Here is a 15,129-nt window from a genome sequence, read left to right as displayed (position 1 = left end):
CTACCTTTTCTTCAACTACTATAGGAGACCCTAAACACCTAACGAGGATGACAATTTCAAAAAGATATTCAAACTTACCCCATTTAATGGATATGTTTTCCATCCTAGCTCTCCCAGCACAGTCGTTGTATCAAGCAACACAACTGGAATTAAATAAATTTAAAAAGTTGCATAAATACCTCAATAGATGCAAAAATATATCAAAGTTACTTAATCATTAATATCAACTATCCTTACTATTATTCATTGCTTTATTTTAATAAGTTGCATTATTTACTTTAAATTATTTCTATGTACTATTAAATTAATATATAATAATATTGAGTGATGATAAAATACATGAGGTGGTTATAAGTTAATTATAAAGTATGTAATTTGTTTTTAACAATGCTAAATGAAGTAGATAATTGAATAACAGAATTAACATAGTTATTTTTAATAGTTGTCTTCAAAAACTGATGAAATAACTACCTTTGCTTCCCTACCCATCTTTCATACATGGTCTTTTTATAACACATTAAAGAAAGAAAAACTGTATTAAAGCGGGCCTCTCTATTTTCTTTCTGTTATTAAATGGCCTTATATATGATTGGCAAAATATGAAAACAATTCATTTTGAATAAATGTAGTATCTTTAAAGCATAGATTACATTGTTACTATATGTTCTAGGTAGTAAACTTACTACTAAAGAAGGCAAAAACAAAAATAAAAACCATGCATCTTTTTTCCTGACCAAAAGCAACTCATAATCTGGTGGAAAAGGCAGACATGTGAACAAATAATCAGAACATATTCTGTTAAATTCTAAAATAGAAGACTAAATAATAGCCTAGCAATTAAGTTATAAGTCTGGTAGAGCAGATCTGGGAAGATTTCACAAAGGAGATACAATTTGAGCTGGGCTAGGATGAGCGGGATCTTCAATCAGATGTGACAAGAAACATTTTTTTTTTCTTTTAGAATACCTTCTGTAAGGTAATTGAGCTAAGACTAGATCCATTCTCAGTCACTAGAGTGGGAACTACGAGTGAGAATTAATTGGGGAAAAATAGGATAGAAATGAAGCTAGAAAATGAGTGATATCAACTGGAGAAAATATTTTATTGTTTCTAGCAGGTAAATGCATAGGGACCATGATGCAGCAGATCTTTATTTTTAAATACTATCTCTGAGTCTCCCAGATACCAGGAAGCTATGGACCACACTCTGTAAAACAATGCCTTGTATCTCATTATGAGTTTTAGTCTTCATCTAGTTAGGAAAGTGGGGGTTTTTATTTGTAGTTTAAAAAAATGCCATTGGGAGTATGTTATTTGTCATCTGCTTTTTAGTGTCTACTGTAAGCCTTCTATGATTTTTCTTATTTGAATCGCCGTGATGCAGTTGATGGATTTTAAAATATGAAACCATGCTTACATTTCTGGGATAAACTCTATTTAGTGCAGTACTGTTAAAATCTATTTACTAAACATACATTTGTAAAACTGAGCTATAATTCTTTAATTAATTTTTGTTGTGGAAAATTCTCAAATATATTTTAACGTGTAGAGAAAACAATACAATGGATGCTCATGTACTCATCACTCGGCTTCAATAATTACCAACTTATGGCCAATCTTATGTCAACTATACATGTTTACCTACTCTCCTACTGCAAGATTTCTTTGAAGAAAATTCCAGTAATCATATCATTTCATCTGTAGAATTCAAGTATATATTTCTAAGATAAAAATTCCTATAGTTTCATTTACTCCATATTAACATAACTACAACATCTTAATACATTACTATAAATAGTATTCCCTTAATGTCATCAAATATATAGGTAGTGTTGAATATTCCTATTGCCTCAACCTACTTTAACAGAAAGTCACTATCTAAGTAAGTGCTATACATTACCGTGAGTTGACATTCTTCTGTAAGTGTTTTTTAATCTATAGAGCCCCCCTCTTATCTTTTTTTAGTTAGATTTACTGAGGTATGATATACTTTCAGTAAAATTCACCCATTTTAAACATACATTTCTATGAATTGTGACAAACTCCTACATCCATGTAACCACCTTTATGACCAAGCTATAGAATATTTCCATCACCCCCAAAATTTTCCTTTGTGATCCTTAATAGTGAATCCCTTCCTCATCCATCCTCTGGAAATTACTAATCTGATTCCTGTCCCAACAGCATGTAGCCTGGTTTCTTTTACGGCAGCGTAATACATTTGAGATTCATCTGTGTTGTTGTATGTGTCAATAGTAAGTTCCTTTTTATTGCTGAAAAGTATTCTACTGTATGGAATTCCACAGTTGATGGACACAGCTATTTTCAATTGGAGCATTATATATAAAGTGACTACAAACTTTCATTTACAGATTTTTATAGGAAGCTATTCTTTCATTTCTCTATGATAAATAAGAATTACTATGTTATACAGGGAAAGTTTAATTTTTTTATAAAACTGTCAAACTATATTCCAAAATGACTATGAAATTTTACATTCCCATTAGCAGAATGTATGATTTTCCAATTGCTCCATATCCTCACCAGGACCAGGTATTGTCCTGTTATTTTTAAGGCATTCTAACAGGTGTGCAATAGGACCTCCTTGTTTTAATATTGTTTCCCTAAATGACTGACTAGCCACCTATCTTTTCCACTACTTGAAATCAAATTTAATGAATAAAACTAGATTGTTTTGCCTTACATTGTAGATTTTCCTAATAATGAGATATCATTGATCACTGCTCTCCATTCCCTGTATTTTCTTTAAATTGATAGGTATATTTAGTGGTTTGATCAGATTCAGGTTCCATTTATTTTCATATTTCTTATGATTATTTCTTTGGTAGTATTTCATAGTCTTTATACTAGAAAACATCCACTAACGTGATGTCAAAAAGATTCGGGAACCAAAGTGCATAGGCTTCAACTGGACCCATACAATTTGATCATACACAAGGTTAATGACTGTAAGAGATTGAAATGCATCAAATATCCTTAAACCTACAATTCATAATAATAAAATAAAATTGCTGATAACTTTTGAAGCATACTAGAAAGCCATTCTTTAAAAAATACTGGTAAACCTTAAAAGAATAAAACATTTATTTTGTTCTTTCTATATGAATTTATTCTGAATAAAGAAATAGTTAATGAAAGAACATTTCTCTTTTTGAAATATTTCATCTAATAAATGAAGAAATTATTGAAATAGGCTAGAACATGTTCTACTCCTAATGAATTAACATATTTAGATAAAAAAGTTTCCAACGGCTGCCAACATCCATCACAAAAAGATAATAGGAGACATACAGGGCTAGACCTTTTTGAAAGGCGTTCTTTATAGTTTCATATACTTCATATCGATACACAATTCTAACATTAATCCTGGAAGTAACAGACAGAAAGTACAGTAAGGATGATATGTATATACATATAACACACATATACACATACACATATATATATACAAGAATACAAATACAGAAAATGATATTTGATGGCATCTGAGTTCATTCAGCATAACAGAAATACATATTAGAAAAAAGCTGAAGATATCATTATAATAAATATTCAAAACTATAAAAATATTATAAAATAAAAGTTAATTTTATTTTTGGTATATACTGTTGAAAATAATTCAGAAGTATATAATACCAGTATCTACTTTTGGGGACTCAAAAGCTTAATGTTACTTACTCATCTAGCACATTTATATTTTTGGAATACAACATTATTTCCCTAGCAGACAGGTAAAATAATTATACTAACTCATAATGTAGGAAGGACTTTCTACATATTTTCTTCAAGTAATTTCTACAATGTTCTGTAAGTTTTTTTAAATACTCAATTTACAGATGAGAGAACTGAGTCTCAGAGTTTAAGTAACTTTTTTCAAGATCACAAAGTAACAGATTTGCATTCCAACCAAGGAGAGTGATGTGCCTGAATGTCCTTCAAAAAACGGTTAAACATATGCCTTTTTAAAAAAGTGTTGTTTTCTCTCTACCTTTTAAAGTTTGAATATAAAACATTGTTACACAATACAATGTATATATATGCCTTACTGTGGAACTGCACACCTGAAGCTTACTGGATTTCATTAACCAATGACACCATAAAAACAAACAAACGAACAAACAAAAAACCATTGTTATTTATTTTCTCTTTTTATTTTTGCAGATGCAGAGAAACATCACTATTTCTTTTGCTGATTCCAAATTTTCATAAGTTTTTATCCTAGTTTTCACATCAATGGTTCCTACAGAAAATTTATTGTTACTACCTACAAATCATGCCACTTAAATCAAGGGATTTAACGGAGTAAAGTGTTTAAAAATCCCAAATTTGAATTAAAGTCTCCCAACAGAGATTTCTTTTTCATAAATTGTATGCAGAAATTATAGCAAATTAATTAATTGATTAGTTGATATAATTATTTTTTCTAAAACATATTTAGGCTGCTTGGTTCTCAATATTTATAATTTATAAACTATAAAGTATATTCATTTCAAAACAAAATAAAAGGAAAATATGCATATACCTACAACACTGTAGATCTTTAGTAAGATTTTTTTTGTTTTTTAGTGGCTTCAACAAACCATATTTACATAATTGCTTTATTTCCCTCATTAAACTACAATCATACCTTTTAAAAATTCATAAGAACAGTACAATTTAAAGTTTACACTCCAGACTAGTGAATGATACATTGATATTAAAATGAAACAGAGTTGCTGAGATCTTTTAATACCATTACATGTAATAAATGTTTAAATCTTATCATTTGTTTTATATATAAAACCCCCACAAACTCGTTTTTTTCAGGCACACTAATTGCACTGAACCCAGTAAGGTGAGAGCTCCTCCTGCTGGCTTTATGCACACGTTATCTTGTCTCTACCAGAGTGAAAAAATACAATAAACTGAAGGAGGAAAAAAAATTATAATACGACATTAACTTCAGTAAAAAGTCAATCTTTTTTTAATTTTTAATTTAATATCTGGTTTTAAATATAGCAAGAGTAACACCTATTATTTATTTAAAGAGCCCACATAAAATATAATTTATTCATATCATAATAAATGAGAAATTGAATAAACCAAAAAACAAATAAAAGTAGTAGTAGGCTGGTGGTATCTAAATAAAATTTTGAAAATATGTTTATTTTGTTTAATAAGCAACATAATGCATAAAATATATTTATAAATAACTACATATAATTTTCCTATTAATTTTTAGAAATAAATTTCTAACATAATATATCTCTCTTTGAAAATATACCTTAATTTATTAGTGTTCTCTTTACTTATTCTTTTGGGAATTATAAGAAAATTTCATTGTGTTCTAAAAGAACATATTAAATGATAAAGACATAGTTGATAGTACTGGATTAAATATGAGGGTAATGAGTAACTAAGATTAAAAAGCTCAATGTTAATTTCTTGTCCTTGTATAAATTATCAAGTCTTTATCTACATCCCTTTTAGTGAATTTAAGGAATATTAGTTTTAAAACAATTAGCATATAGATTTATAGTATATAATGGAAGATCATCTTTATTCCAACCATACAATTGAAAAAGGATGAGATTTTATTTGTGTATCATTTTGAAAAATTAGACAAAGAACATCAATCAACCTACTAAGAAGGTAGTTTTTCCTTTTACAATACTTTTGCTCTAAAAATTCAAGTCGATGGAAGGTGAATCAAGTCTAAAGATTTATCAATCTTTTTAAAAGTTCAGCTAACAGCAAATACAGGTTTGGGAACTTCCTCCCAAAGACTTCATGCAAAAAAAGGCATGGCATTTCTTCCTTAAAATCATTCAATTTAGAGCCTTTATTTTACAAAAAAGGCCCAGAAAGGTAAAGTAAGTTACTAAATCACTTAATAACAACATAGTAAGTAGAGGCTTTTGATAGTTATTTCTATGTTCCACTGACTATTACATACCCTACCACCCCCCGTAGATTTAAACAAACCAGTACATAAACAAAGGGAGTACTTCTGACACTGGGACTACCAGATATAATCAGAGAATCCTTAAAATTATAGATATGTAAACATGCATGTGTGTGTGTATCGATTTTAGCCGTAGTCTGCTCGAATGTCAACCTGTTTAGACCTGATTTAAACTGACATTTAGGTTACCACATTAACTAATATAGTTTTGACATAATTGCTTATTTTTGAATGATAAAAATCAAAGCTTTTACTTCCTGATCTTTATACTATGGGTATCTACACTTATATAGAGTCAGAATTAATATTTAATTCAGACAAAATCAAACATGTATTGCTTTAAATAAATGTAGGATTATTATGTTTTTCTGTGGTATGTCTCTCTGTGTATTGGTATTATTTTTAAGGCGACATTTTCCAGAGAGGATCACTACTTAAAAATAATAAAACTTTTCTCTAGAAACTGAGACCAATATTTGTTCATTAGGTGTACTTACAATATTTTGTTTTGTTTCTTATTTCTGTCATTGCTTGTTTTTAATATAGGTATTATTCATGATTAATATTTCTACCCTATTTGAAAGATAAAGTAATATGAACATAGTGATGTTATATAGCTTAAAAAAATTGAATCACGTCTAGAACTCTTGAACTCATATCCTTCACCTTTCTACTCTACTAGAATATTTTATCTTTTTCAGAAAGTATGTTCAAATCTCCATCTCTGTCACTTCTGGAAAATATATCACTTTTTTTTTTTTTAGTTGTGATAGAAAAATAAGTTTCACTAACCAGAAATTATTTTCCTTCACTATCACCTTAAATTGAGAAAAAGGGAAAAAATTCAACCTAGTTTATTATTTAGAAGGTAAAGTATATCATAAAGTAAGAACTACTACTGAAAACCTCATCCAAATACTGAATGGTTAATAGTTCATTAAAAATAAAACTAGTAGTGTTCATCCTCACTTCCACACCTTCCTATTTTGCTCAAAGAACCTCTATATTGTTTTCCTGCTTGACACAGCTTTATTTATTTCAGCAACAAAATTGTTTCTAATGCCTGCCCTTAGACAGGAGGGTTTACCAAAGAGACCCAAAGAGAACCTAGATGTGGATCTGGTCCATTGCAAGGTCACTAAATGATAGTGATCTGAGCAAGGTCATTAAGACTTAACCATGAGTCACCTCAAAAGTTGTGCTTTCCTCATCAAATTGTTCTGTATCCCTATGGTTTAAAAAGAAAGAAAGAAAGGTAATATGAAATGTTCCTAATAAACAACAATACCTAATTTTTACATTTGACATATTCAGCATCTTGATCTATAAATAAACTAAGTAGTTCATTTAGGACCTGTATTATTTCCATTTGTCTCAATTACAATGAGTTTAAAAAGCTAGAAAAGACTATTTGGCTTTAGTCTAGATTTGCCAGTCTTATATTTAATAAATGTTGTAATTTTTTTATCTCTCATAGAAACTCCCATTTATTACATAGATCCATTTGTTCAAAACCACTGAACTTCCCCTCCATTGCTGTCTTGTAGAATTAAATTGCTATTCCAAAGGGCAAACATCCAATAGCATGTCAACATCATCATCAGTAATTGGACCACTTATCTCAGTTTCCACAGAAGTGCCAAAGAGTGCCAGTAGTCAACAGAAGAGAAACAATGATTTTCTAGCTAAAGGATACTCTCCAAAATAATCTCGAATTCAAGAAATTTCTCTTAAATTAGTCTGGAGAGAGAATATTTTACTGAGTGGGAGATTTAAAAAATTGAAGTAAATATTATCAGAAGTAAGCATTTTTCTAATCCAAGCTTTAGTCATCAGAAATAAAAAAATATATATATATTAGGTAAAATATCTTAATTGCATTGTCATAATTTTGAAAAAATACATATTAACTTTGAAAGGACAATATTCTCCTGTAGTCCACCGAAACTATGACCAAATCAAGATACAATTATCAACGTTAATTTAATTTAAAAATCAGTTTTACCAACATAGTATGAGCTCAAGGTCAAGGGGTGTGTGTGTGTGTGTGTGTGTGTGTGTGTGTGTGTGTGTGTGTTGAATAAAATGAATGAATGTAGTTAATGGAAAGGAGCAAGGGCAAGAAAGACATGTCTTGGGAAAAAAAAACTATTCAACTATTGATAAAGCAGTGCAGACTTAGCAAGAAAGAAGGCATTGGATGAAATTTAAATGGCCATTGTGCTTAGTTTATAATGAAAAATCAAAGGCTATGCACATATGATATTTCTGAAATGTGGTTAAGGGACAAGTGGTAGGCATTTGTTTCAAACACAGAATGGATTGTGAAAAAAAACAAACATGTTATGTACCTTTTGGAGTCCTCTTCTTTGCTCAGGCTTTCATCAAGGAATGCCTTCAGACTACCTGCTCTCAGCCAAAACTCTGTGCATCTATTCCCATCTCTGATAGCAGTGTCCAAGTTATCTTGTCTTATCTGCTGCCCCACTGAAAGCATCTATCATATTCAGAAAACATCTTAACCAAAATAGCACACAAATATGGTTATGAATACTCATTTCTTCTTATTCCTTCCTGTATTATTAATTTATTTATTGAAGTTAAATTTGAATTACAGCACCTTTCAGGTGACAGTAACTTGGGACTCTTTACTAGCATATCTAAAATCACACCACATGAGCAGTTCCTCAAAGAAATGTATTAAAAGATAATTTGTAAAACTGCAACTTTTATTATGTCCAAAGAAATTATTCTGTTTTAGATTGTACCTTCTTCTATTTAATTACTGGTTTTATACGTGGCTCTAGTATTGTGTGTTTGTATAAACTTGGCCAAGTCATAATTCTTATTCTACCAATTGCTTGGAGTTGCTCTGCCCTAAACCAAATAATTCTTTAAGCTGATCCTGTTACCCATTCTTCTAAGGTAGCACGTCTTAGTATGTAAAAATTGTAACAGACAAAAGTTTGCTTATTATATGATGGGTCATGATTGTCTCTTCTTTGCCCCTTGAGTTTCTCTTGTTAATTGATCCCCTAAAAAGTCTTCAAGAGAGATTTAAGAGCAATGCTGTATTTTTCTTAGGTTCCCACCAGCTCCTCTCTCCAGCTTATTCCAGAAATATTAACCACACTCTAACTCCTTTAAGTCCATAAAAAAGTGAATTTGAATTGCCAATATTTAAAACTCTTCTGTAAAGCAGCTAATTAAACTGTTCTCGAACACAGGTTTCACAGTCAGTTGCTTATAAAACTTGGTTGTCAGGTCATGAAACTTGATAATTTGTTCATACAATAATAAACATTCTGAGGAGATGCTTCAAAAGAATATTTTAAATAAAAATGTAATTTTCTAACCTTTTTTATCATAATTTCAACATCCTTGACTGCCCAAAGAATGTATGTGGTTTTCTGAATTGCTAAATTGAATTGTACTGAGGATTTTCATAAGTAATCTTGCCTGTGGAACAGTATTGTCTACAACAAAAGAAATGGGCAGAAAAAATTATGAAGACAAAATATTAAGACAACCAGTTATATCATTTACACATTAAAGAGCATTAAGCATAATTATTTAATAAATAAAGTCATGAGAATTATGTAGGACAACTTCCGACTGGAAACTACTGAGGAAATGACAGAGTGAATATGATGCCAGATTTAGAGGCACATGAACTGCAAGACAGCTGATCTTATGTGGCATATTTCTGTTTTGCAGAGGAGTCAGGGGGAGGAATGGTTCATAAATGAAACATTTACAAATGTGAGCCATGCCAAGAGCAGCATGGCTTCAGTATATAGAAAAAAAAAAATGACAGATGGAAGCTTTATTGTTGGCAGGAAAAAAAAAAAGAAGAAAACAAAACAAAACAAAAAACAGGCATTATCATCATTACCCTATAGGGAAGATAAGTCATTAAGTGCTATTGTCAAAGTGTTTATCACCAGGATCCTGTGCAATAAAGTAACTGCAACAGAAATAATAATGATATTTTATCATTTAGGTAAGTGAAAAATATTTTATCCAACACAAGCTTCCCAAGTATAATTAATTATAAGAAAGCAGATACAGGCAATTCATAAGACATTGAACAGTTTTAATTTATTGATTACCCAAGACATGGATTCTGGTAAGAAAGGTAAAATGTTGAGAAACTCCTGGTGATGTCATCAGGATCCAAATTCCATCTTCAGCTTTCATGGCTAAGAAGTTCAATTTTTATCATTCCAAGGAGGAATAATCATATTTCAGAAGACTGATACTTGCTAATCAGGTATACGGGAGACTAATTTATAAATGAAAATGATGATGTATTCACTGATGATTTGTCTCCAGGGAATCTCCTTCCTTGCAGGTAAACACATTCAAGATACCAAATTAAATATTAAAGATTTCTTCAAAAGTACTAAATTACTGGAGTAATTTATCTTAATATTAATAGTTTTCTCCTGCCTCAATGACTTTATTTCATCATATAATCTAAAACTGCCATATTTTGAATAAAATTAGTACATTCTTAAGAATCTTTCTTGTTTTATCTACCTTTACATTTTTCAGAGAAAATTTATCAGTGTGGAGATTTCAACTATTATTTCAATGCTGTCCATCTCCAAAACAGTATCTTCAGCATAAATCTCTCCCTCATGCTTCAGACATAATTCACAAGTCTTGCTGGTTTGCAAACTGTCTCCTGTACAGGAAAGGCAAAGAGAGACTGAAGGAAAAGGGAGACTATTCAGATTAATAGGTGGTAGGTTTAATAAGTAAAGGAAATTACATATGAAGCTTGTCATGGGCTACCTCAAGATGAAATCTTCACACCCGTCCACCAGAATCTTAAAAGCTTATACAGAGGCCGCAACTAAGTTCAGTCACATATACTATCCAGATGGTCTCAACAATACCTTACTCTCTCAAGGCTGAGTCCTTGAAACAATTCTCGCTGTGAGAATGGTGAGCAGATTGTACATTCCAAAGATATGGGTAGAGGTAAGGAGCCTCCTATTGCCTGCATCCAGATCATGGGTCAACCAGCAGTCTCTCCTCTTGATTACCTCTCAAACTTAACATGTCTGCATCTGAGCTCATTCTTTTCCCATGAACAGGTACCATTCCCTTGATTTCCCTATTTCAGTTACTGGCACCCAGCACTTGCTCAGGTGCACAAATTAGGAACTATATCAGATCCTCAACTCATCCCTCACTCCTCATCTATCAGTTTGCAAACGGGATGTTGTAGGCAGATTAATGGACTCCTGAAGCTGTTCATGCCCTAATTCCAAGACTCTGTGAATATGCTATGTTACAGAGCAAAGAGAAATTAGAATTAAAGTTATTAATCATTTTACTTCAAAATAGGAAGACTATCTTAGATTATCTGCTCTCGGCCCAAAGTAATAACAAAGGTCCTTAAAAGTGGAAGAGACAGTCAGAGGAAGATGTGACTACATAAGAAAGGCACAGAGAGATACAACATTGCTAGCTTGAAGATGGATGAAGGAAGCCATAGCCAATAAATGTGAGCAGCCTCCAGAAGATGGAAAGGGCAAAGAAATGAATTTTCCCCCTTCTGGAGCAGCCTCCAGGAAAAACACAACCTCACTGACAGCTTGATTTTAGCCTAAGGAGACTCATGTCGGATTTCTAACCCATAAAACTGTAAGAATAAATTTGCGTTGCTTAAGCTGTTAAATTTGTGGTTATTTATTACAATGGAAATACATAACTAACCCACTGAACTTTCTGAATCATTTTCAAATCTCTCATTTTTTTCTGTTCTCTACTTATTCCATTTCTCAACTGAACTATGTACGGTCTCTTGATCCTGGTCCTCTCGTTTAACTTTTAAAATGCAGCCTCAGTGATATGCCTAAAATACAAATCTGATTTTTCCATTCTCTGTTCAAAATTCCTCAAGGGTTCCTCTTATCACTTATAAAATTCTCCCAAAATATTTGCTATAATTATGCACTTATTTCTTCATAAAGTATATACTGAGCATTACTGAGCAGGTTCTGAGTATCAAGGTGAATCAAAATAAACATAGAACCAACCTTCAGGGTGATTATAATTTAAGGTGAAAAATAAAAAATAAACAGAAATTATAAAATAAATATATGACTATATATCATGAGAATTGCTATGACCATAATTTAGCTTTCAGGCTCATAGAAAGCTTCTAAAAAGAAAGTTATTAGATACAGTTGAAATATTCTTTAAAACCCTTTTAGATTCATGATGTGAATTATACAATAATAAATTAGAGAAGATATGAGATAAAACATTGCTTAATATTTTTAATCCAGTATTCCTCTCACTTCTTTGGCTCTAAAACCTCTTTCCCATTGAATATGCACTAACATTTCATGGCAACATCTTCAAAAAACACGATGTGACAATTGTTGCTTTATAAGATATATTCTGAATGTATTTCCTTTGCACTTGAGACATATCTGGGCTTGGTCGCATCTACCTGTCCTATTTTTACTCTTCACTTGCAGTACCCCACCCTTAATCTTACCCTACATTACTTTGATATACTAATAATCTTCAAATTCACGTCATCCTCCTAACGCTCTACATTTCAGGTTATTCATTTTTGCTTGGAAGACTCTCATTTTGTTAGTCCCACAAGAAGACTCCTGGTTATCACTTACAGTTCAGCCTAAATATAATATCTTATAGAATCTTCCCTAATTTACCCCTGAAAGATGCAGATGCTTTTACTCTTATGCCCCCTACATACTTCACTAACAGTAATACATACTTCCCTAACAGTAATTATCTTACTTTATTTTACCACAATGTACGTATTTCTTTGTGTGACTATTCTTCCACAAAGTCTAAGTTCTTTGAAGGCCAGAACTGTATATTTTAATATCCACAATCTTCCCGAAGATTAAATATTTAAATAATCAATAATTGAATGGACTAGCAAAATGAAAATCAACAGGTGAAGAATTTAGAGTAACTAGATGTGTATAACTCTAGTTAGCAAATGGCTCAAAATGTCAATCAAAACAAATAACTCAGCACACAAACAAAAAATACAGTATACTTTCAATAGCAGCAAAATATTGAGAAGAAGACATTGGAGAGAGAGGAGTTAAGGTCCTATGATTACAAATCCAATGTTCCAAAAGAAATAAATAATAAAAGAACTTTGTGCCTTTCTATTAGATTGTGTCAAAAGAAATTACTAGAGCAGAGTTAAAGGACTGGCAAAGCCATAGTAGTCATCCTGTCCTGATCACATAGGGAAGGAAAAAAGATGACAAAAAAAACTATTGAAATGAAATCATAATTTCTCAGGAGCGTGAAGTACTTAAGCAAAAGAAATTTCAATTAGGAAACTAGAAGGGGAAATTTTATATATATAAAGTACTGAAGTAGTCTTGGACATATTCTGTTTGGTTTGTAATAGCTAGTAATGTGTGACAAAGAGAGAATCATCATGAAATGATTATATGTGTGTGTGTGTGTGTGTGTGTGTGTGTGTGTGTGTGTGTGTGTATAACCTGCAAGTATATACTCTAATGTAGGGAGAAAATTTCCTATGAACAAGGAGAACCATCTATCCAGAATAAAATAATTTAGGGCCCTTGACAAAGAAAATAATCAATGTATTTTGGCCACTGATGTTGGAGAATGGCTAAGGAAAGGAACATCAGAGGGTATTAAAAATTAAAAATCACTTAAAAAGAGCTATAGAAGGCTAAAACATCTTTGAAGTTAAATATAGGGATCCTACTGCTCTAACACATTCATTTTGAAGTGCTCAGAATTCCTTTTCTTAGAGTCCCTATTTGGTTGGGTTTTCAAACTTTCAGTAAAGTTATTTTTATTAGAGACTAGATATATTAAAACCTCAAAAATAAGATAGAATATTAATAAATCTCTATACCTAGTGTTGCTCTGGGACATAGTTATAAATTTTGATCACATGCCTTTGTGCCTCAAAGGAGCAAATTGTGAATATAGGGAAGTATGGAGCTCCTATGGAATGAAAATACCACATTATTACCGAGAAAAAGGCCCTCTCTTTTCTAAGCAGGGGAGCAAAATTGATAATAGTCAGCAAGATGTAGGTTATTCTAACTGTGGGGTCAATGGCAATTATCTCATATGCCCTCTATTATAAAGACAATGATGCCCTCCCTAGTCATTTTGTTTACAGAGAAATGGTGACATATTAAAATAGTTTTAACTCAAAGGAAATCCATAAAGCAACTGTAAAAGAAACAAATTAAATGAATAATTCTTTCAAAGACCCCAATCCCAGGTAAATTACTGATATGAGAAACAACAGACAGTCATTTGCCTCTTCACTATCACCTTTGTCAACAATCCACTAAGTAATTTTTTAGTAAACCCAAGAACTGTGCAAGGCACACCAGAAAGTATGAAACAAAGTGGGGGAAAGTTGACAGAGAGCAAATCATTTTGCATTAGGAAGTACTTTCGGAGATTATCAAGATACTTCAAAAACTAAGTGATATACTATACCACGTAAAATCTTTAAAAATAGGGCGGCTGAGAAAATTTAGGAAACTGATGCAAATCTGTGAAACTGAGTGACTTAAGGAAACACTTTTGAATTCATCTTGTCCAGAAGATTAAACTTCAATAAATACCCTCTTGATATAGTATTAGACTCATGGTGATAAGAACTGTATTTTTTTTTTTCTGTAAGATTAATACTGTAGTTGCTCCAGGCCAATTCCCAACTGTCACACATTATAATGAAATGTTCCTACTATAGCACCATAAACAATAGTGAAACTAAACTAAAACATCCGATCAATTTAAAAAGCTAAACACAACTTGCAAGTATAATAGTATTCATTTACCGAGCCTTTCTTTATGTATATCCCTTTTGAAGCTGGTGTTTACTCCAGTATTACCTAAATTCAACAAAAATTCTTAGCAGTTCTCAAGTGAACATTATGTTTCCATGTCCCTACAGGATCTTGATATTTATCTCTTAAGACTTTTCTCTCAGCACTCTAACCCAGAGCTCTAGGCCAAACTGAATTTATTTCACAATCTTAAAAACATTAAACTCTGTGGGCCTTCTCACAAACTAATATTCTCTTTTCTTGCTGATTACTGACTCTCCTTTGGTCTCAATTTACATGACAGTTCTTATTGGAAGTCTCTTCCGA

At 31.5% G+C, this 15,129-nt stretch overlaps 1 protein-coding gene across 1 annotated transcript in view; it reads right to left on the bottom strand.

Annotated features, from left to right (window-relative positions):
• Window positions 1-15,129, bottom strand: part of EPHA6 (EPH receptor A6) — an 809,212-nt gene that overhangs the window by 746,245 nt on the left and 47,838 nt on the right. The window contains 1 exon segment of the mRNA XM_006923412.1: window positions 79-143. Within this exon segment, the coding sequence (XP_006923474.1) occupies window positions 79-143 (65 nt within the window).

This window comes from Pteropus alecto, unplaced genomic scaffold, assembly GCF_000325575.1.
Source record: "Pteropus alecto unplaced genomic scaffold, ASM32557v1 scaffold379, whole genome shotgun sequence".
Lineage (NCBI taxonomy): Eukaryota > Metazoa > Chordata > Mammalia > Chiroptera > Pteropodidae > Pteropus > Pteropus alecto.
The sequence above is the reverse complement of the archived record's forward strand: the minus strand, read 5'-3'. Positions and strand labels throughout refer to the sequence as shown.